At 39.0% G+C, this 24,672-nt stretch overlaps 1 protein-coding gene across 5 annotated transcripts in view; it reads left to right on the top strand.

Annotated features, from left to right (window-relative positions):
* ankrd12 (ankyrin repeat domain 12) overlaps positions 1-24,672 on the top strand; it is a 179,984-nt gene that overhangs the window by 111,036 nt on the left and 44,276 nt on the right. For all 5 annotated transcript variants that reach the window (XM_072569862.1, XM_072569858.1, XM_072569860.1 and 2 more), the window contains exon 4: positions 22,027-22,095. In XM_072569862.1, coding sequence (XP_072425963.1) covers positions 22,027-22,095 — 69 coding nt within the window. The remainder of the gene's footprint in view (positions 1-22,026; positions 22,096-24,672) is intronic.

The following is a 24,672-nucleotide window of genomic DNA, read 5'->3' as shown; positions in this document are numbered from 1 at the left end:
CTTCCTAGAATCATAATTATAGAATCCCTACAGCGCAAACTGCCTGCTGCACTTGAGTGCTAACTGTCTTGTTTTGTGTACAAGTTACCCCCAAGTCCTTTTATTTTACAGCATTCTGATGTTTCTCTATTTAAATAATACTCTGTCCTTTTGTCCTCCCTTCCAAATGAACTTCACACTTTTTCCCACATTATACTCCATTTGCTGACGTTTTGCCCACTTAATTTGTCAATATCTATGTGTAAACTTTACCCCCCTCACACCTTGCCTTTCACTTATGTAATCTGCAAATTTGTCTATTACGCATTGACTTCATTTTTTTTCCAAATCATTAATACGCACTTTAAACAGTTATGGTCCCAGCACTGATCCCTGTCCAACTACCAGTTGTAGGTTGTCAACCTGGAAAAGAATTCCTTCTCTCCACTTGCTGCTTCCTGCCCATTCCCTATCCCTGCCAATGTAACACCTCCAACATCATGAACTCTTGTGACTTAATCTTTTGTGAGTTACTATATCAAACACCTTCAGGAAGTCCAAATACACCCCATCTATTAGTTCCCCTCTATCCACTGTGGTTGAGAAATCAAACAAATTTATCACATGATTTTCCTTTTATGAAACAATGTTGAATCTGCTTCATTAGATTATAATGCTGCCAATGCTTCCTTAATTAACTCCAGTGCTTTCCTAACAATAGATGTTAGGCAAATCAGCCTATAGTTATCTGCTTTTTGCCTCCTCCCCTTTTTGAATAGGTGTGTCACATTGGCAATTTTCCGATCCTCTGGTGTTTCTCCAGAACCCAACAATCTTTGGAAAATTACAACCACTGTATCTGCTATCTTTGAAATTATCTCTTAGGATCCTAGGATGCAAGTCATCAGGGCTAGGGATTTATTTGCCTTTAGCCTCCTTAGAGAAGAAGAATTAGACAAACTGGAGATGGTACTTATTTTTCCCCATTTTATTTCATGTTAATGGAATCTTCAAAGTATCTTCCACCATAAAGACTGATGGAAATATCTATTTAACTCCGCAACCATTTCCTTGTTCCCCGTAACTATAATCTAAGGGGTCTGTGTTCACTTTGACCCCTCTCTCTTTGTTTCTTATATATTTAAAAAGCTCTTATTGTCAGTTTTCATATTCCTTACAAGTTTGCCCTTGTATATTTTCTCTCTTTATATTATTTTAGTCCTCCTCTGCTGGATTCTGCATTTGTACCAGTCTTTGGGGCTATCACTAACTATTGCCACCTCAAATGCTTTTTCTTTCAATTTAATACTCTCCTTAACTTTGGACTCCTATGTGAATATGTTGACTGTTTATAAGTTACACTTATTAAATTGTGATACAAATGCATTCAGTAATTGTGCAAAAGAAAGTGTTATGTGTGCAAAGTGGCAGATATGTGCAATCACTAGCCCTGGTTTTCCCTAATTTTAATGGAAGGAAATTAAATCTTGGCAGTTACACTAAGCATAGAAGTATAAAATCCAAGCAATATTCTCAATTTATTTTCCCAACTGTTTTCATCCTACAAGTGCCATTTCTTTCCTAGCCCCGATCTTGCGCTTGGAGCACAGGAACAGGAATAGGCCATTCAGTCCACTGAGCATGCTGTCCCTTGATGCCATTAGTCTCAAGAAATCTCTTCATTTCTGTCTCGAGATTCTCCATGATTGAACTTCCCCTAGGGTTGCGAATTCACCACTTTCTGCATATAAAAATTCCTCCTCATCGCTGTCTTAATAGCCTACTTCATTATTCTGAGAATATTCTGAGCCTAGACTCACCAGCCTTGGGAAACATTCCATCTATCCCACCCCTCATGCCCTGTAACAAATTTTATAATTTTTCATGAGATCACCTCATTCTTAAAAACATTGGAGAGTACAGCCTCTCAATCTCTCCTGATCAGAAAGTCCTGCCATCTCTGGGTTTTAATCTGGTGATTGCATTCCTCTGATCCTTTTGCTAAGGAGACCAACTGTGCACTATACTCCAGATATGATCTCACTAAGGCTCTATACAATTGCAGAAAGACATCTTTATTTCTGTAATCAAATACCTTGCAATGAAGGCTAACATACCATTTGACTTTTCTTATTGATTATGCAACTTCATGCTAAGTTTCGATGACTTATTACCAAGGATACCTAGATTTTAGCAAGTTTTGAGAAGGTTTATAGCTGAGATTGAGGTTTTGCTTGCTGAACTGGACGGTTTGTTACCAGACATATCGTTACCTTACTAGGTAACATCTTCAGTCGGCCTCATGCGAAGTTGGTGATGTCATTTCCTGTGGTGTTTTTTTCCTCTGGTGAAGTCACTTCCTGTTCCTTTTCTCAGGGGGTGAAAGACGGAGTCTAATACATGATACATGAACATCAACTAGTCACAAAAAGACATGACCCTCTCTCACTAGTATCCTCACATACGGTTGAGGAAGGACTTTGACTGGGACAACACATCCACACACACGAGAATTCCTAGAAGCATGGCATTCCAACCGGACCACTTATCAATGAACACATTGAGTTAGACCCCATCTACCACCCCCTGAGAAAAGGAACAGGAAGTGACTTCACAGGGAATAACGTCACCACAGGAGATGATGTCACCAACCCAAAAAAAACCAAGCATATAAATAGAAAGCAGAAATTTTCAGCATTGGTTACGAAATGTCTGGAAATGAACCTTTCAGCTCAGTGAGCAAACCTACATCCAATACCTAGATTTCTTTGAACATCAATACTTCCCAATATCTTGCCATTTAAGAAACTGGAGAAGACCATAGCAACATGACGGTTGGAGGAAGAGCGCCTCATCTTCTGCCTAGGAACCCTCCAACCACAAAGGATGAACTCAGATTTCTCCAGTTTCCTCATTTCCCCTCTCCCACCTTGTCTCAGTCAAATCCCTCGAACTCAGCACAGTCTTCCTAACCTGCAATCTTCTTCCTGACCCCTCCGCCCCCACCCCACTCCAGCCTATCACCCTCACCTTGACCTCCTTCCACCTATCGCATTTCCAACGCCCTGCCCCCAAGTCCCTCCTCCCTACCTTTTATCTTAGCCTGCTGGACACACTTTCCTCATTCCTGAAGAAGGGCTTATGCCCAAAACGTCGATTCTCCTGTTCCTTGGATGCTGCCTGACCTGCGCTTTTCCAGCAACACATTTTCAGCTTTCTTTTTAACATCCTAATAAACCACTTGCTTTGATTTTAATGTAGTCTTTAACTTTGTTAGTGACAGTTGATTTGCTGTTTGTATTGAGTGTTTCTATCTTGGATCGATGTACAGATAGATGTCCTATAATGTTTGTTTCATCAATGCAATTTTGCTGTAATGCAATTGGTGAATTGGGGAATGATTTTATTTAAAAAACTCCTGTTGGCTATTATATGGTTACTGTAAGTACATTCTAGGTGTCTATTTCAGGTCAAGCTAAGGAGGTTGACTGAGGGGCAATTTCTTTCTGACCGTATACTTGATGTTTTTGAGGCTGTTTTTAGAAATTATTGCAGGAGATAATATTTGGATTTCAAGATTCTCGTCTTTCTGGACAATGCACCAAGCCATCCTCTCAACATTCGTGAGCTTTCTGAAAACATCAAAGTGCTAGTTCGGTCTCCAAACATGATCTTACTCATTCAGCTCATGGACAAGGATGCAATAACAGGAAGCTGATTGCAGCTACTGAGCGGGATAATGAGGCAGTGTTCTTCAGTTTCGGAAGACCCTTAACGTTAAGAATGCTATTGATATCATTGTGGAGATCTAGGGTGATGTCAGTAGGGACTGCTTGCATGCAGTTTGGCAGAAGATTCCCCCAGATTTTCTTCATGATTTTAACGGTGTTGAACTATCAGAGGGGCTTCCGGCAATCAAAGAACATTGTGTCGCTCTTGCAAAGCAAATTGAATTTGAATGAGTGGAGACTGATCTGTAACAGCTTGTTGCTGCGGGGGGAAATTGAAGCTTGAGATAAAGAAGTAAAGGATGCAGCACCACTAGAACTTTCCTCTTCGCTTTTGTCTTCTATTCTGAGGGAGGTTGACAAGCAGTTGCAGCTCTTAGAAGGTAATGACGACAATGCAAATTGCAGCAGGATAGCAGTTTGTGGCATAAAGTCTTATCTGGCACCCTGTGAATAGCTTCTTGAAAGATGGCAAAGCAGCAAAAATGAGATGCATTTTTTAAGCTAAACCCTAAGAAACGGTCTGAGGACAACGAACCACCACCACCATCCACTTCTGGACTAAATATTTTCTTTTGTCGTAACCCTGCACCCCAACTACACCTGAAAGTAACGGTGATGCTGATGATGACCCTCAGCCCCTGTCTTAATACAGCAGACTCAGAAATCCCTTTAAGTATTCAATTTATTATATTACTTCATGTATGGTTTTAAGAGACTGTACTATCATTTGTGTTGGGCTAGCTACTATTTTTGTTTTGATTTTTACTGATATTTTTGGTGGTTCGTCGGAACGCTATTTTTGCCGTAGGCCCCATTATTTCTTTTGCATGATTTTCTATAACACAAAGTCACATGAGAGCACAATTACTGCCTTAAAGCAGAACCAACTGTATATCTATTCTGGATCATCTGGTACACAGTCTAAGAGATGTACGGCATGGGGAAACAGACCCTTCAGTCCAACTCATCCATGCCAACCAGATATCCTAACCCAATCTAGTCACACCTGCTAGCACCCGGCCCATATCCCTCCAAACCCTTCCTTTTCCTATAGCTATCCGGATGCCTTTTTAAATGTTGCATTTGTACTAGCCTCCAACACTTCCTCTGCCGTCTCCTACCATACACGTACCACCCTCTGTGAAAAAGTTGCCCCTTCGATCTCTTTTACATCTTTGCCCCCTCACCCTAAACCTATGCCCTCTATTTATCCTATCCATGCCCCTCATGACCTTTATAAACCTCTATAAGGTCATCCCTCAGCCTCCAACACTCCAGAGAAAACAGCCCCAGCCTATTCGACCTTTCCGTATAGCTCAAATCCTCCAATCCTGGTAACGTTCTTGTAAATCTTTTCTAACCCTTTCAAGTTTCACAGCATCTTCAAATATTTACTTGTTTGCTTTCAAATTTATGTATTTCCCAATCTACAGAGTAAACTTACCCTAACTTCCATAGTTCAAAATTAGACTCTGAAACTGATTACTTTCAAGCCGCTGTATTTCACGCATATGCTCAGTTGGTTCGGCTATAATGCGAATTGGCTTAACACGATTGAAGAATTAAGACTGATATTTGTAGAACGCAAACTTTTACCTGTATTGGCTCATTTGGCTATAACGTGATTCAGGCCCCATTAGTTTAAATGGGACGACTATTGTGCGATTTTCTTATAACGCGAGATTGCATGAGAACAGAACTATTGCGTTATATCAGAACCAACAGTACGAACATACAATTTGGGAACAAAAGATGGCCATTCTTCAAGTCTGTTTCATCATTTGATAAGATCGTGGTTCTTCATCTTGTGTTCTGAATTCAATCCACATTCTCACTTATTTCTGCGAACCTTAGATTCTTGTTAGACAAATAAATCTATCTACTGCCATATTAAAAAGATTCAATAACCCCCATCTCAAACACCTTCTGAAGCAGAATGTTCCAAGTTTCATCTGGTTCCAGTCAAGACTTATCTTAAGTTGAGATAGTGATCCAACCATGATCTTAAGGTATGACTGAGTTAACCCAGAGCACTGTACGGCCTGTTGCTCAGATTCCCTGTGTTCTTAATATTTCTGTGTTCCTGTGTGCCTTCAATTTAAAAATGGTAGAATTGATTGTAGTAGTAAAGTAACATAGTTACAGTATGGAAACAGACCCTTCGGTCCAACCAGTCCATGCCAACCATAACCACAAACTAAACTAGTCCCACTTTTCCTGCTCCTGGCACAGATTCCTGCAAACCTTTCCTATTCATTACTTATCCAAACGTCATGTTGTAATTGTAGCCACATCCACCACTTCCTCTGGACGTTCATTCCTCATACAAATCACCCTGTGTGTTATCAAAAAAAATTCTCCCATTTCTTTTTTTAAATCTCTCCCCTCTCACCTTAAAAATATGCCCGCAGTGTTAAAATTTTCCATCCAAGGCAAAAGACAACCACCATTAACTCTTTCTGTACCCCTCATTATTTTATAAAATTGCTTCTCAATCTCCTATGCTCGAGTAAAAAAAAAGTCCCAATCCATCCAGCCTTTCTTTTATAATTCAGGCCTTTCATACCTGGCAACATCCTGGTAAATCTCTCTGAACCCTTTCCAGCTTAAAAAATATCTTTTGTATAAGTGGCTGACCAGAACTAGACAATATATTCCAGAAGAGGCCTCACCAATGTCCTATAAAACCTTCAAAGAGTCAAGTAATAGAATGGCATTTGGCACTCTTGTCTATCTATATGTAATGCAAACTTCAAAGAATTATGTACCTGAGCCCCCAACTGCAGCAGTCTCTGCTCTGTTGAGACTCCAACCTACTTTAAGCTTAAAATTAAAACAAAGTAAAAATGCTGGTTGGAGGGAGCTTCTATTGTTCCAACCTTTTTTTAAAAAAGCCCTAAAAGCCTCCCAAGCTGTTGACTTTGAGTCCTCACTAACCAACTAGGCACATCACCTTAAAACCTCTTCTTTTTAAAAAGAAAACAGAGCAAAATAGCCTCTTTAAGCCACAGCTTTGAAATAGTGCAAAGAGATAGACGCAAGGGGATAACACTGAGAACTTTGAGTATAGAACGTTCAACATCAGGGAGCAGAAGGTCAGGAAAAATGATGAATACAAGAGTTTGGGGAAGTGGATGAAGTCGAAGAGGAGAGGAAGGTTCTGGAGGACCGTGATTTTTTTTTGACTAAGGTGTCAGTGAGGGATCACTTTGGGGCCAATGACCATAATTCTATTAGATTTAAAATAGTGATGGAAAAGGATAGACCAGATCTAAAAGTTGAAGTTCTAAATTGGAGAAAGGCCAATTTTGACGGTATTAGGCAAGAATTTTCAAAAGCTGATTGGGGTCAGATGTTCGCAGATAAAGAGAAAATGGTAAGCCTTCAGAAGTGAAATAATGAGAATCCAGAGAAAGTATATTCCTGTTAGTGTCAAAGGAAAGGCTGGTATGCATGGGGAATGCTGGATGACTAAAGAAATTGAGGGTTTGGTCACGACAAAGAAGGAAGCATATGTCTGGTATAGACATAATAGATCAAGTGAATCCATAGAGTATAAAGGAAGTAGGAGTATACTTTTAAGAGGGAAATCAGGAGAGCATAAAGGGGACATGAGATAGCGTTGGCAAATAGAATTATGGAGAATCCAAAGGGTTTTTAACAAATAGATTAAGGACAAAGGGGTAACTAGGGAGAGAATAGGACCCCTCAAAGATCAGCAAGGCAGCATTTGTGTGGAGCCGCAGAAAATGGGGGAGATACTGAACGAGTATTTTGCATCAGTATTTACTGTGCAAAAGGATATGGAAGATATAGAATGTACGGAAATAGATGGTGACATTGAAAAATGTCCATATTAGAGAGGACAAAGTGCTGGATGTTTTGAAATGCATAAAGGTGGATAGATCCCCAGGACCTGATCAGGTGTACCCGAGAATTCTCTGGGAAGCTAGGAAGTGATTGCTGGGCCTCTTGCTAATATATTTGTATCATCGATAGTTGCAGGTGAGGTGCTAGAAGACTGGAGGTTGGCTAACGTGGTGCCACTGTTTAAGAAGCATGTTAAGGACAAGCCAGGCAACTATAGACCAGTGAGCCTGACCTTAGTGGTGGGCAAGTTGTTGCAGGGAATCTTGAGGGACAGGATGTACATGTATTTGGAAAGTCAAGAACTGATTAGGGATAGACAACTTGGCCTAGTGCGTGGGAAATCATGTCTCACAAACTTGATTGAGTTTTTTTTTGAAGTAGTAACAAAGAGGATTGAGGGCAGAGCGGTAGATATGATCTATATAGACTTCAGTAAGGTGTTCAACATAGTTCCCCATGGGAGACTAGTTAGCAAGATTAGATCTCACGGAATACAGGGAGAACTAGCCATTTGGATACAGAACTGGCTCAAAGGTAGAAGAGCCAGAAGAGGGTGGTGGTGGTGGGCTGTTTGCCAGACTGGAGGCCTGTGACCTGTGGAGTGCCAGAAGGATCAGTGCTGGGACCTGTACTTTTTGTCATTTACATAAATGATTTGGATGTGAGCATAAGAGGTACAGTTAGTAAGTTTGCAGATGACACCAAAATTGGAGGTGTAGTGGACAGCAAAGAAGGTTACCTCCAATTACAACAGGATCTTGATCAGATGGACCAATGGGCTGAGTGGCAGATGAAGTTTAATTCTGATAAATGTGAGGTGCTGCATTTTGGGAAAGCAAATTTTAGCAGGACTTGTATTCTTAATGGTAAGGTCCTAGGGAGTGTTGCTGAACAAAGAGATCTTGGAGTGCAGGTTCATAGCTCCTTGAAAGTGGAGTCGCAGGTAGATAGGATAGTGAAGAAGGTGTTTGGTATGTTTTCCTTTATCAGTCAGAGTATTAAATACAGGAGTTGGGAGGTCATATTGCAGCTGTACAGGACATTGGTTAGGCTACTGTTGGAGTACTGCGTGCAATTCTGGTCTCCTTCCTATCGGAAAGATGTTGTGAAACTTGAAAGGGTTCAGAAAAGATTTAAAAGGATGTTGCCAGGGTTGGAGTATTTGAGCTATAGGGAGAGGCTGAACAGGCTGGGGCTATTTTCTCTGGAGTGTCGGAGGCTGAGGGGTAACCTTAGAGGTTTACAAAACTATGGCTGGCATAAATAGGGTAAATAGACAAAGTATTTTCCCTCGGGTGACGGAGTCTAGAACTAGAGGGCATAGTTTTAGGGTGAGAGGGGAAAGATATAAAAGAGACCTAAGGGGCAACTTTTTCACGCAGAGAGTAGTATGCGTGTGGAATGAGCTGCCAGAGGAAGTGGTGGTGGCTGGAACAATTGCAACATTTAAAAAGCATTCGGCTGGGTATGTGAATAGAAGAGTTTGGAGGGATATGGGCCGGGTGCTGGCAGGAGGGACTAGATTGGGTTGAGATATCTGGTTGGCATGGACTGGCTGGACCGAAGGGTCTGCATGGGTACCTGAATTGTTGCACTTTGTATGCCTTGATGTCTTTCCAAACTAGTTTTGCATAAGTAATTTATGGTTAAAAAAGAAAGCTGTTTTAAAAAAAAACAAAGAAAATCCAGTGGGAAAGATTGGACAATGATGACGAATTAAAGGCAAAACCAAACGTGATGTGTAACAGGCATACAGCGAAAGATAGTTGGAAAAGAATGGGGAAATCAGAAGGGGAATTGTGGAGCAGGTGCTTTTTTTTTTTGAGAAATCCTATAACAAGAGCTATTGTCAAATCATAAGCAAATGCCTCTTGGATATGTCTGTAATATGCAGTTTCCTGTGTACTTTAAGGAAGAAAGCCTTATGAAAAGGATGCCCTATCCATACCAAACTGAAATGAAAAGCAAACAGTACTGTGACGATTTTTGGTAGGTTAAGAGATTGGATAGTTTGTAAAAACCCAGTGAAGAATACTTTAAGAAGGAATTTTTAGGAAATGCATAAAAGACAGAAATATAAAAGAGTAAGATTTCGTGCATGGGTTTTTTTTTAAAAAGGCGAGAGAGAGCGAGCATGAGAGATCAGGAAATTAATAATGGGAAACAAGAAAATGTAAGCATTATAAAGTTTTTTTTGTCTTCATGTAGAAGAATCACGTAGAAGAACTGAAAGAAAAAAGTCCACAGAATGCTTGAAACTCAACAGGTAAAAGTGAGAAACTTAAAGGCAGTAGGAAAATTATTAGATCGATAGCATGGCAAATCTCTTGGGCTGGAAGGTTTGTATCCTCAAGTCTGCAAAGCTGATAGAATACATTATTGTCTTCCTAAACCCCCTAAATTCTGGATTGGAAATTTACTAATATAATATGAAGATCTTGATCCCCAGGAGGGACCCATCGGTTTCGCGATTGGCCAAAAGAATCACTAGGAGTATGGTCTGTTTAAAGCAAGGTTACCAGTTTAACAAAACAAGGCAACCTGGCGCAGGTTTGTCCAGCAATACAGAGGTTAAAAGTTTGTGTTCTGTTGAGAAATTGCGCAATTGAATTTGAACAATAAGCCATTTTTATGTGTTTCTAAGATAGAGTACAATCTTAATTACAAAGAGAAACCAATCAAATGTGACATAATGGCCAGCAGTGATATTTCCTGGATAACAGTATCTCTCATGTTATGTCTCATGCTTGCAAGTTCAATGTTAGTCAGAGTGGTCAGTTAATGTCTTATGATTAATTTTATGAAGACTTCATTGTCTGCTTTCTTTTCATTCAGCCAGCTCAGCAAAGCAGGTATGCAGCCTTCAACCATTTTAGCACAGTATTAATCCTGAAACCATTTTGTTTGGTTATTTTATATTTAAAAATCCATTATGTTATTAATAAAAGCTTATATATATTTGTTGCTCCTGACAATAGCTTAAATCCAGATTTTAGGTCCTCATCTCCCCCACTTTGGTCATTCTATGACCACAATATAAATGTGAGGGCACCGATTTTTAATCCAGCGTGTATTCGACAAGATGCAACATCAAAGTTCTCTTCACGGATGAAGGGAGTAATATTCCAGCATATATATATAAAGGTGATTACTAACTGGTAGGAAGCCAGTTAGAAGTGAGTCTGGAGAACTGGTTCATTTCATGTTGACAGGTGGTTATTAGTAGAGTGCTGCAGGAATCAGTGCTGGGGTGTCAGTAACTTTTCAGTCGACCTCAAGACTTGGATAAAGGGATTAAAAGTATGACAGCTAGCTTTGCCAATGATGCCAAGATAGGTAGGATAGGAAGATGGTGATGGGAAGCAAAGGAACAGGAGTTTAATGAGTGGACCAAGATTTGACAGATGGAGTATAATATGAAAAATTTTTAGCTTCTTCAGTAAAGAACATTATTTCAGTGAAGTTGGGTATAGCACACTTGTGATAAAAGGATCTGGAAGGAATAAGCAGTATAATATATATTTTATATATGTGTGTGTAAATAAAATAATTGGGAATAATAAATCCCCTAAATTTTGGAAGGATTCTAATGGATTGGAAAATTACTAATTTAGCACTTCTCTTTTCTCCACCCCCATTTTTTTTTGTGTAGAAAACAGTAAACTGTAGACCAGTTAACCTAACATTTGTCATGGGGAAAATGTTGGAATCTATTACTAAGGATATAATAGGACATTTAGAAAAACTTTAATACAATGATCATCATGAATGGCAGACAAAAAGAACTCCTATTTTGTATGTTTGAGTGCTGTGGACTTTTTGGTCTTCCTTATTTAAGAGAGGATATAATTGCAACAGAAGCAGTTCAGAGAAGGTTCAGTCAACTGTTCCCTGGAATTAATGGAAAGATTGAGCAAGTTGGGCCTGTACCCATTACTGTTTTGAACAATCATACAACACCAGGTTATAGTCAAACAGGTTTAATTGGAAGCACACCAGCTTTCGGAGCGTCGCTCCTTCATCAGGTGGTAGTGGAGGGCTCAATCCTAACGCACAGAATTTATAGCAAAAATTTACAGTGTGATGTAACTGAAATTATACATTGAAAAATTGATTGTCTGTTAAGCCTTTCATCTGTTAGAATACCATGATAGTTTCACTTCTTTCATGTGTAAATCACAAAGCCTTTTTTTGAAAAGTTGCATTCTCGGGTTAGCTGTTAACAATGGTGATAGCTAGACAATATGTTGAAGGTATTGGCCCCCTGTGTTCTCTGTCTATGCCATGATGTTTAGATTGATTCTAATCTAAAAAGTGAGATAACAGAGTTTTACATGAATTCATGCAGTTTTTGAGAAAAGTACAATGTAACCCTACAAGTACAAATTCACCCCACAAAATATATGTGTGCGTGTGGATCTTTGTCTGTGTGTGTCTGAGTTGGGGGTTGAGAGTGTGAGAAAGTGTGTGTGTGTGTAGTGAGTGCTGTTTCTTAAGTCTGTGAGGGGGTGCGTGTGAGAGTGTGGGGTGAATTTGTACTTTCAGGGTTACGTTGTGCTTTGCTCAAAAACTGCATGCATTCATGTAGAACTCCGTTATCTCACTTTTTAGATTAGAATCAATCTATACATCATGGCATAGACAGAAAACACAGGGGGCCAATACCTTCAACATATTGTCTAGTTACCACCATTGTTAACAGCTAGCCCGAGAATGCAACCTTTTTTAAAAAAAGGTTTTGTGATTTACACATGAAAGAAGTGAAACTATCGCGGTATTCTAACAGATGAAAGGCTTAGCAGACAATCAGTTTTTCAATGTATAATTTCAGTTACGTGGTGGCCTAGTAAGTGTGAGGCAGCAGAAAAAAAGTGGTGGTACTTACCTTTGCAAAGTGCAGAAGATCATTGACCTAGTCCCTGTACTACTTGGTGTCCTGCTTCTCCTGGAATGCAGCACTAACATGGGCTACAATTTGGGGCCAGGCAGGCTTAGCCTGGTGGTGTGGTCTCCCGTGACAGCAAAAGCTATTGTCCCCTCTGCACAACTCTAAGACCATCAGGTCTTGTGATGTGGGGAGCAAAATTTGCTTTCCTCTGGGCCATGTCTTTGGTGATGATGTATGAGGGTCGGTGTAGACTTGTTGGGCCGAAGGGCCTGTTTCCACACTGTAGGGAATCTAAACTCCATCTAAACATCACACTGTAAATTTTTTGCTATAAATTCTGTGTGTTAGGATTGAGCCCTCCACTACCACCTGTTGAAGGAGCGACGCTCCAAAAGCTAGTGTGCTTCCAATTAAACCTGTTGGCACTATAACCTGGTGTTGTGTGATTTTTAACTTCAAGGTTTTCAGTAGCGTGCAGAAGCGATGAATGAGAATGGTAGAAGTAGTAATGTGGAGAAGCCCAAGAAGCATTAGTATGTGGGGAACTGTACTCTAGCAAGGATTTGTTCACTCAGATTTGGTGCTCAATGTCATTTAGACTATACCTTCCAACATCCACTCATGTATAATTAAACGCAGAAATCTCTAACTTGTCCTGCCTCCCTACCTCACTGCACCTGTACCTCAAAGGGGACAGTATCAAAATAGAAGACCGGGCATGAAGTTCTAATAATTTCCCACTAGGTATCCATGAGTTACACCAGTAAAATATACGATGTGTCCATTCGCATGTAAAATCTTCAGTACTGCCATAAGCTTTTCTGGCACTCAAAATTTACTTTTCCAGCTTCATCAGGAATATAAGAATTTTTTTTCTTCTATCTTCTGAACCTCATCCTTGTTCTTTTCATATTGTGAGTGATCTTTGCAGTGAATTCACTATTTAACTTGCATGTCCTGGTTTTGACTCTGCATGTCACTGTAAGGGTTTCAATTAGATTGAAGCGACAAGATTTTGCTTGCCCTCTTATGTCCGATCCTCTATAGAGGTTGCCACACTGAAATAATTCTGTAATTGTCTTTAGTAGGCTTTTGTGTACCAATGTAAAAGCCTAGGCAGCTGCAACCGGAATGAATGGCAAGTGTTGTTTGTTTGCTACCAACTGAAAAATTCATGTCAGTGTTAAGTTTAATAAAAATTAAATAATAAACAGTTTAAACAGGATGTAAGCAAGTGATAAACGTAAAATATTCCTACATCTGCCGGCTCAAACGTTGAGAACAAAGGAATCTTGGCGTTTAGTCACTAGACGCAATAGACTGGCTGTGCTCAAAAGTATTTGCAACCTAATTGCATTTATTGCCTTTTATTTTCGATTCCACTAGTTACTTCCACTTGGTTTAACATTTGCACAATTAAAAAGACAGATTATTGTACTGAGCACTTAAATATGAGCAACAAATATATCCTTCACAGTTCTATTTGTTTAATTAGCAGTGGCCTTGACCTCATGAAGTTGCAGTTCAATGAAATGCATAAAATATGGTTAGTGTATATTGATCGTATAGTTGGTTATTCGTTCTTTAGTACGAAAGAATAATGGATTCACCAGGTTCTGCAAAAAATGTTTATCCAGCAGCAGTTGCAAGCCTATCCCACAGAAATGTTGACAACCAGCAAGTATATCACCTTTCTCTCTCTTCATATAATTTTGAAAAGGGGGGTAAATTATTTTGTAATTTTGTGCATATGAGGCATCTCTTTAAGCTATTTTAACCTATTCATCCAATGCCACCTATGTAACATTCCTGATTATCCACCTTTATCTGCTCTTGCGATGTTCGCAGTTCTTCATTTTTCCTAACCAATACATTTGCTAATGATCCTAAGAGTTTCTCGCTATTAAAAATGAATAGCTTAATCTTATGTTGTCTAGAAGTAAAAATTATTTTAATTTTTCTTTAGTTTTGAAGAAAGCCAAGACCTTTGGTCTTGTTTGCAGTTACTCTGTCCACAATCTGAATAATCTGTATTCATCTTCCTCCCCTCTGTCATGAATTGTTGCTTATTCTTCTGTTCCCTCTGTGTCACCTTGAGAGACTGTCATTTAATCACTGAGCCCAATCTTGCAATGGTTTCCTAAAGCCACATTGCTCTGCCTTTATGCATCACTTTCAAAATTACTTTTTAACCACTCCTCATCGCCGTAAGTGAAGTTCCTTTTCTATTTTCTTGTTACTTACTCAGACATTCTCTTTCACATGAAGAGTCTTTATAGTCTGTTTTACATTAAAAACTGATATAACAAAATTTATTGTATGACTGTGTACCAACAAGTGTAAACATTATTGGAATAATTGCAGAGATGCCAGTAACCCATCACCAGGTCACCCTTTATTTACATGTGCATGTAACATGGGTTCTGACAAGCCAGCTCAGATCCAGTCCCTTGCAGGAGATTCAGAGAGTCTCCTCCTATTTATCTGTCAGCCAGGGCTCCCTGCTTGGACCAGGTTAACAGCCCCAATCAGTGATCACGTAGTCATTGGGATCCATCTGGCCTTGGTCCAATCACTACAATTATATTTTGACTACAGGGGATTTTTTTTTAAAAAGGAAAGAAGTATGGATGTGACTAATAGTTTTAGGAGTCCCATAAATGAACGCTTAACCTGAGATTAAAAGTATCTCGATAATAAGCAAACAACCTTTTTTTTTAATTATAGCACCTTTACATGCTGAAAAAGATTCCCAAGGCTCTGCGTCATTCCTGATGAAGGGCTTTTGCCCGAAACGTCGATTTCGCTGCTCCTTGGATGCTGCCTGAACTGCTGTGCTCTTCCAGCACCACTAATCCAGAATCTGCGTTATAAGGACCCTTATAAATCAAAGCATTATAAAACAAAATATGACAGTAAACCACAAAAAAATTCATTCTGAATTGAAACTACTTTCTTTTAAGAAGTAGAGATCAGTAGCTTTTGTGAGATGATGGCTTTTGGATTTATTCAAAGTCTGCACTAAATTCTCAAAAGTTGTTGATAATTATTACTTGAATGGGCAAGTGAAGAGACAGTGTTAAATCTCTGAATCAGGATTGCATTATGCATATATGAATGCACAGTAGTTATTAACATTGGGATGTTACAGACAGTAATTGCCTTCTGGAATTATGATATGGCAATAACAAAAACCTGACTTTAAAAAGTGTTAAATATTTCTTCGTACAAAGTGTTCAGAAAAGAAAAGGAGTGGTGGTGTTTTTAGTTAGGGAGAGCATTACAGTCTGGAGGCAAAGGACTTTTTCTGAGGGTTCAAGGTCAGCATTAATTTTAGTGCGAAGGAATAAGAAGGGTGTGATTGTGTTGCTGACTGTAACGTATGGACAATCAGCTAGCAGGAAGGATATTGAGGACTGAACCTGAGCAAATTAGAAATGAAAAAGCTTCTGTTAGAAGCAAAACAGCATAGTGGGAATTGTGGAAAATGAAAGCAAAGGAAGATGGAAAGTGAGGAGAAAGAGGGAATGGAAAGGGCATAGAGTTAAGAAAATTTTAAAAAGAAAATGGGGAGGGGTTGAAGAAACACCAGGAAGCTGGAAAGGAGGGCAGTAGAAAAATGGAACAAGATAAAATTTTAGAACTCTAAATCCAAAGAGATAAGGAATTTAATCATCAGATTAGTCAAAGCAAAACTTAAATTGATCATTCTGATTCTAATTAGGGATTTAATTTGATTGTCTTTCATCAAACCTGGGAAGAGCACTTACACCACTTGGCCGAACTGTTTGTTCACTTAAAAGACATGATTATAAATTTGACTAAAAGTGTATTTTCCAAGGCAAAAGTGACTTATTTGAACCATCTCCTGGGAAAAGTCCAACTTGTACCTGGAGAGGTGAAAGTATGGGCTTAACATGAAATTTTGCATCATGTGGGCATAATGGATTTTATCACCAGTTTGTCATGAAATTAAGAACTGTAACTGTATATTTAATTCATTTCTTGAATAAAAGCAGAAAATTTGAATGCCTTTTAAAACTTAAGTGTGCTGACAGCCACACTAATTTTTAGCACTGAATTATGGGAAGCCATTTAAATTAGCTGTCAATGCCAGCAACATCTGTGTGGAGGTCATTTTGCTACAAGATGATAAGATGGGGATTGACTGGCTTGTCAATTACTTTTCAAAGATGCTGACCACATGCCAGCAAAAATATTCAACAACTGAGGAGACTACATTGAATCTTGTATTGGCTTTATATCATTTTGAAATATATATTAACAATGTAGAAGAAACTGTTAATTTTGCAGACGTTGACTTGCTTGGAAATATTTTGGGACAAAAACTTAATGATTTTATTTTAATTCTCAAATGGTGTTATAATCATTCATGTATCTGGAAAAGATGTTATCATGGATGTTTTACCAATATCTAACATGAAGGGCACATTGCTGTGTAAAATGTGATTGGTGTGTAACCTGTATGTTTAATGTCAATAGTTTACAATTAATGAAACATAGAAATAATGTTGAGATAATATTTAGGTCATAAAAATGCCTCAAAGAGGCATCTATAATATCTATGTTAATATCACTAATTTTAAACTTTAGATCTTGAAGTGGTTATGTGTGGGTTTTGGTCTTTGTGTATGAGGAGGTTTAGTGCTTGTCAGTATGACTGAAGCTGCATTTTAAACCAGTATGAGACTCCAATTCCCTGGGCTAATAATAAGAATTTGTTTGCATTGGGAGAGTTTTAAGAGCAGACAGTAAACATGGAAGAACATAGCTTGCTTTCAGTTTAGAAGGATCACTTTTATTTTACTTAAGGTAAAACCCATAGCTTGTAAAGCATCTGAGTTTGGTTTGCATAAGTCAAGGTTAGATCTTATGGAATACAGGGAGAACTAGCCATTTGGATACAGACTGGCTCAAAGGTAGAAGAACCAGAAGAGGATGGTAGAGGGTTGTTTTTCAGACTGGAGGCCTGTGATCAGTGGAGTGCCAAAAGGATCCACTACTTTGCGTTATTTATATAAATGATTTGGATGTGAGCATAAGAGGTATAGTTAGTAAGTTTGCAGATGACACCAAAATTGGAGGTGTAGTGGACAGCGAAGAAGGATACCTCAGATTACAGCGGGATTTTGATCAGATGGGCCATTGGGCTGAGGAGTGGCAGATGGAGTTTAATTCAGATAAATGCGAGGTGCTGCATTTTGGGAAAGGAAGTCTTAGCAGGACTTATACACTTAATGGTAAGGTCCTAGGGAGTGTTGCTGAACAAAGAGACCTTGGAATGCAGGTTCAGAGCTCCTTGAAAGTGGAGTCGCAGGTAGATAGGATAGTGAAGACGACGTTTGGTATGCTTTCATTTATTATTCAGAGTATTGAGTACAGGAGTTGGGAGGTCCTGTTGTGGCTGTACAGTACATTGGCTACGCCACTGATAGAATATTGTGCAATGCTGGTCTTCCTATCGGAAAGATGTTGTGAAACTTAAAAGGATTCAGAAAAGATTTACGGGGATGTTGCCAGCTTTGGAGGATTTGAGCTATAGGGAGAGGTTGAATAGGCTGGAGCTGTTTTCCCTGGAGTGTTGGAGGCTGAGGTGACCTCACGTTTATAAAATTGAGGGGCATGGATAGGGTAAATAGACAAAGTCTTTTCCCTGGGGTGGGGGAATGTAGAACTAGAGGGCATAGATTTAGGGTGAGGGCAAAGATATAAAAGATCTAAGGGCCAACTTTTTCACGCAGAGGGTGGTATGTGTTGGAATGAGCTGCCAGAGGAAGTGGTGGAGGCTGGTACAATTACAACATTTAAAAGGCATCTGGCTGAGTACATGAATAGGAAGGGTTTGGAGGGATATGGGCCGGGTGCTGGCAGTTGAGATATCTGGTCGGCATAGACAACTTGGACAGAAGGGTCTGTTTCCGTGCTGTACATCTCTATGACTCAAAGTCCTTGTTAAAGGTAGATATATGATGAGGTGCTGGTGTTGGACTTGGGTGGACAAAGTTAAAAATCTCACAATGCCAGGTTATAGTCCAACAGGTTTATTTGGAAGTACTAGCTTTCAGAGCACTGCTTCTTCCATAGGTAGCTGTGGAGCAGGATCATAAGATACAGAATTTATAGCAAAGAAGATATAAAGCAGTTTTTCCCTGATAAAGGAGTTATAGAGTCATAGAGATATACAGCATGGAAACAGACCATTCGGTCCACGCTGACCAGATATCCCAACCCAATCTAGTCCCACCTGCCAGCACCCGGCCCATATCACTCCAACTCAGGTTGAGGTCCAGGTTGTAAGTTTGCTCACTGAGCTGGTAGGTTTGTTCACTGACGTTTCATCACCATGCTAGTTAACATTATCAGTGAACCTCTGTTGAAGTGCTGGTGATATGTCCGGCTTTCTTGGTCTGTTAAGGTGGCTTTCTCAGAGGTTGGCAAATGGGATCCAAATCGATATGTTTATAGATGGATTTCCAGTTTGAATGCCAGGCCTTTGTTTTAAAACAACAAACCCAACCAGGAAGACACCATGCACCCAGAGACTCTAGCCACACTATCGTATATTTTCAGGCATGATTACCAGAGTACTCTGACCTCTTGGCATCACGGTAGCCCACAAATCTATCAACAAACTGAAACAGCTACTGAGGAACCTAAAGGATCCTGTACCAACAACCAGCAAATCGAATATCGTATACAAAATACCCTGCAAGGGCTGCAACAAACACTGCATCAGACAGACAGGCAGAAAACTAGCCACCAAGATGCATGAGCACCGACTTGCTACCAAACCAGAACTCCATCAATAAACACATCGATTTGGACCCCATTTACCAAGATCTCAGAAAAAGAACTGGAAAGGATGCCACCCACCTTAAAAGACCAAAGAGACACATAAAAAGCAGGGCAGAATACCAGTGCTTCAATGGAGGCTCACTGATGGTGTTACCTAGCATGGTGACAAAATGTCTGAGAACAAACCTACAAGCTGAATGAGCAACATAAAGGAGTTAGGTCAGAATATGTGTTCCACAGGGATTGGTTCAGGGTCGTTTTTTTATTTATCATTTATATAAATGGTTTGGATGAGAGCATAGTAGTCATGGTTAGTAAGTTTGTTGACGACACGAAAATTGGTGGCATTGTAAACTGAAGGTTTTCTAAGATTACAAAATGATCACCATCAAATGGATCAACGGACTGAAAAATGGTAGATGGAGTTCAATGTCAGTAAATGTGAGGTATCATATTTTGGTTCAACAGACAAGGGTAGGGATTATACAATTAATGGTAGAGCCTTGGATGATGTTGTAGAACAGAGGGACCTGAGATAATTATTTGAAGTTTGCATTATATGTAGATAGTGGTTAAAAAGGCATTTGGCATACTTGCCTTCACTGCTCAGTCCTTTTGAATATAGGAGTTGGGAAGTCATGTTGAGGTTCTACAGGACTTGGTGGGGCCTCTTCTGGAATACTGTGTCCAATTCTGGTCACTCAGTTATCGGAAGAAAGTTATCAAGCTGAAGAGGGTTCAGAAGAGATTTACCAGGATGTTGCTGGGTATGGAAGGTTTGAGTTACAAAGAAAGGCTGGATATGCTGGGACCTTTTTCACTGGAGCTTAGGAGGTTGAGAGGCGATCTTGCAGAAGATTATAGCATAATGAGAGGTATAGATAGAGTTAATAGTAGTTGTCTTTTCCCTACAATGAGGGATTTCAAGACTAGAGGACACATTTTTAAGGTTAGAGGAGAGAGATTTTAAAAAGACATGAGGCAAAATATTTTTGACAGGGTGGTTCATGTGTGAAATGAATTTTATGAGGAAGTGGAGGATATGGATACAATTACAATGTTTAACAGATGTTTGGATAGATGCGTGAACTGGAAAGGTTTGGAGGGATAACTGCCAGGAGCAGGCAGATGGGACTAGTTTACTTTGGGATTATGGTTGGCATAGACTGTTTTGAGATCCACATGAGCCATAGATGGGTCATCTATTTGGGAATTGTGACTGAAAATGATCCCTGATGCTTCAGCTGAGTCTTTTCATTGATGGTCTGGGCTTCTACATCATTAAGGGTGAGGATGTTGTGTGGGACCTTCTTTTCGCTGGTTCTTGAAATGTCCATCATTCATGACTGGATGTGACAGTGGAGTTAGAGTTTGAGTCTGCTCAGTTAGTTGCAGGATCACTTCCTTTGAGTATCTGTCTCTTATTACATGTTGCTTCCACATGTGTCGTAGCTTCACCAGGTTAACACCTAGCTTTTAGGTATGTCTGGTGCTTCTCCTGGCATGCCCTTCTGCAATTGTATTGGTTCCAGCTTGCTGTTAATAGAGTGGTGAATATGCCAAGCCATGAGATTACAGATTGTAAATGAATCTCAGCTCCTCCTGGATACTGTTTTCAGCTGCTTCATGTCTGCTTAGCCATTCAATAAGATCATAGCTAATCCTGTTTGTTTCGAAATCCACATTCCTATTTACCCCCGATAGTTTAGATTCTTGTTTGGCAAGTGAATTCAATCTATGACAAATCCAAAACATTCTGCAGAAACACAACAGGTCAGCAGCATCTCTAAACAGAAAATCAGTTCATGTTTACAGTCAGATATGACTCTTCACAACTGGAAAAGGAAAGCTTTTATACTTTTGACAGACAGATGAGCAAGGGTAGCAAAGTGTAAAGGTGGGATGCAAAAGGTGAAGGAGAACTAGAAATGGATCCCCTTGGATGATAGTGAAATAAACAAGACACAAATTGGACATGTTCATGGAGAAGGAATTGAGGGAAATAATGCAGGAAATGGATTAGATGTTACGTGGTTACCCTGCACCGTCGACCACTGTGCCGGGTTAGGGATAAAAGGAGGTAATGTCGGAGGTGCCCTGGTGGAAGGTGGCATCTTTGGATATGTGACAGAGTTCAAGAAACTGGAAGAATGAAGTAGAATCCTTGCAGGAAGTAGGGTGTATAGGAGTGTGGTCACAGTAAGTGTGAGGGTAGGTAGACTAATTGGATTTTGGTGGATAGCCTGCCTTCCCCAGAATTGCAAACAACGAAGTCAAAGAGGAAGGGACGAGTCAGAGATGGCTTTTAGAGAAGTACATTTTACTCCATCTCAGAAGGGGTTATGGTGCAGAGGGAGACCATTCAGCCTGTCATGCCTGCACTCTTTGATCAGTGTTGATTAACATGATTTAGTTCCACAAATTACTGAAGCTCTCTTTGGTGAAGTGTTAAGTAGTTTTGATCAATGTTTGCAATGATATCGTCATGCTATGCAGGGGGGCAATCTCTGATAACACTTAAGCTTTAAAAGTTTGAAGTGTTTGTGCTGTCTGCACTTTAAACCTCAAAAAAAAATTCAAGATCTTCAAGGAACTCTTTTTTTTTTAAATGGACTGCAATCATGGTAGAAATTCCTCATTCCACTCGTATATTGAAAAGTACAGGACATACTTTGCTAACAACATACTTGAAATGTTAAATATTTTTCTTACTTTGCATTTTTCATTTCTCTTGGTCTTTAGATTCAGATCCAGGACACTCAAGTGAAACTTGGGGAGAACGATTAATACCATCTTATAGGACATATTCGGGTAAATGCTGTTAACTTTTGTGAAAGCTTCTCTTCTTCATTCTGCAAATAACTGTTGCCTTGGGAAAAAAATTTCTAATTCTAGTTTATTACTATTTGATGTTTGTGACTGCATACCTTTTCAATTTCTTAATCAGTGCACAGTGTGCTGCGGTCTGACAGAATTCTCAATTGCTACTTAACATGTTTTTGTTCTACATAAACTGCAAAATCAACTCTTCTGGTCTAACTGATGGATCTACTTTGGAAACTAAATTGATTAAGAATATAGCTGCTTCAGCTAAATTTGTTAACTAAATCTCTTAGAATCTATTTTCAGTAATCTTTAATGCTTTGTGAGTACAAGGAGTGATTTCTGACTTATCTTGTCAGTTTATCAATCATCACTCATGAAGGTGCTGCAAAGCTTTATATTTGTGTATAACCAACTGCTCAGCAAAACTTGAACACCCTAAGCTTAAACTGTTTCAGCTGGCCACCTTATACCAGTATGCTATCTTTTTGTGCCACTTTCTTTAGTGTATCTATTTTGGTCACTCTGTGCTATTCTGCTTGTCTAAGAAATGACCAAAGCTGCAATGCTTTATTTTGTTGTAGAGATGGTAAACGTAAAGTTGCCATAGTCAAGGGAATCGTAGGGCTACTCCCTCTAATGAGAGAGATGAGACTGATAGTAGTTTAACCCAAGAGTCACGATGCCTTAGGTGAGAGGCAAGGTTGAGAGGAAGAACCTTCATGGTAACCACAACCAGTATGAGAATTGCACACTGTAAACCAGCCTTCCAGCAACTGAGCTAGCCAATCCCCCTAGGCTGCATCTCTTTTAAAGTTTCTTTATTCTTTATTCTTACACCATATCCATGGTAACCTTATTTTACTGTTTTTAGCTTAGACACGCCTAAAGTCAAGTGATACAATTAATGTTCTATTCGGTGTCATGTAATACGGTACTGATCCAAGGATCTATTGTGTCTACAAGAATTCAGTTAATCACAGTACCAGCTGTCTTATCTATCTCGGCCACATTTTCTGTTCTGCAGAAGAGATAATTTAGCTCAAACTCTATGCATTCCCGTCTGCAAATTTACTGATGTCCAAGTTATCCTACTTGACATTGTTATACTACCATCCCTAAAATCTAAGTTCTACCTCAAATAAGTATTTATAGATAATAAAACTTTGCCATACTTCTGTTTACCCAAGACCAATTAACTAAGTACCCAAGAGAGAATTTGATAAATTTAAGTAGGAAAAAATTCAGGAATGTTTCTTGGTCATGATGTAGATTATTCATAAACTAGTGATCATTAAAATGGTCTAAACTGGGAAATGATTTCAAATATTTTGTCTCAGTGATGTAATTGAAAGTATCATTGTGTTTGATTCCAGTAGTGGATTTCTGTGAATTTTCTGATTTTCTAAATAATTGAAAATATAACTTTTTGAAACTAATTAACATATGCTTTGTTTTGTGACTTAAGTTGCAGGTTCTAAAAATTGAATTGGAAATTAAAAATGAGTTAGATTGAGACATTATTGAGCTGTGTTGTACCTGATTTTAATTCCATTTTGCACTTTCATAATTAATATACATGTCCTGTAAACTTAATGATATGTAAGCTGATATAGTTTATAACATTTTTTAGTTTTATTTTCCTTGGAGGTTCTAAAGCTGAAATAGAAGTTTGTAAAATGCTGTAAGACATCTTTTTGTAGATCTAAAAATTTAATTATGACTTATTGATTAATCTGAACTTTGTATTGTAAGTAACTTATACATGAATTAGATGTGTTTCTTTGTCTAAATATTTTGGGAAGATATCTTAAATCCTGTCGTGTGTTGTCATCTATTCTGCAAGCTACTCAAATCATGATGCTAGCTAAGATTATCCAATCCTAAACTATGTATTGATCATGGGCCCTTCTCAATAATGCTATAATAGGGAGTGATGGGACATGAGCCTATTCCTGTATCCTTTTACACAGTGGACTGTGAGACAAGTGATAAGTGTAGACCAGGCATCTTCCCACAGGGGAAAAGAGATGATCAACAGGATATTCTTTTAACCTCTTGGTAGTTTTACTGTATCTGTTCTATTGATTTGCATTGACATTGGCATAGTTTAGGATTGGATTAGCCCACTCAGGCTCTCGAACCTATTTACCTTTCAGTTAAGTCACATTTGATCTGTACCTTTAAATCCATTTGCCTGCCTTAGTTGCAAATCCCTTGAAACCCTTGCTGAACAAAATCTGTTAATTTTTAATCTTGAAGATGCTGATTCTATTAGTATTTCAGCCTTTTTGTTTGGGAGACAGAAATTTTTACTACCCTTGTGTGAACAGTGTGCTTCCTGATTACCATCTGAATTTTAAAATTAGACCTAGGCTAGTTGTCTCCCCATTTTATTGATTTCCACATTACAGGAAATAATTCCTCTGAATGAAATCCTTTTAAACATCTTAAGTGCTTCAAGCAAATTGATGTTCTTCAATATCCAAGGGGATACAAGACATATTTATTCAACCTGTCCTCATTCTCACCTTCTTAACCATAAAATTTTGGTGAATCTACGCC

Source organism: Chiloscyllium punctatum, chromosome 5 (genome assembly GCF_047496795.1).
Source record: "Chiloscyllium punctatum isolate Juve2018m chromosome 5, sChiPun1.3, whole genome shotgun sequence".
In the NCBI taxonomy this organism is placed as follows: Eukaryota; Metazoa; Chordata; class Chondrichthyes; order Orectolobiformes; family Hemiscylliidae; genus Chiloscyllium; species Chiloscyllium punctatum.
The sequence above is the reverse complement of the archived record's forward strand: the minus strand, read 5'-3'. Positions and strand labels throughout refer to the sequence as shown.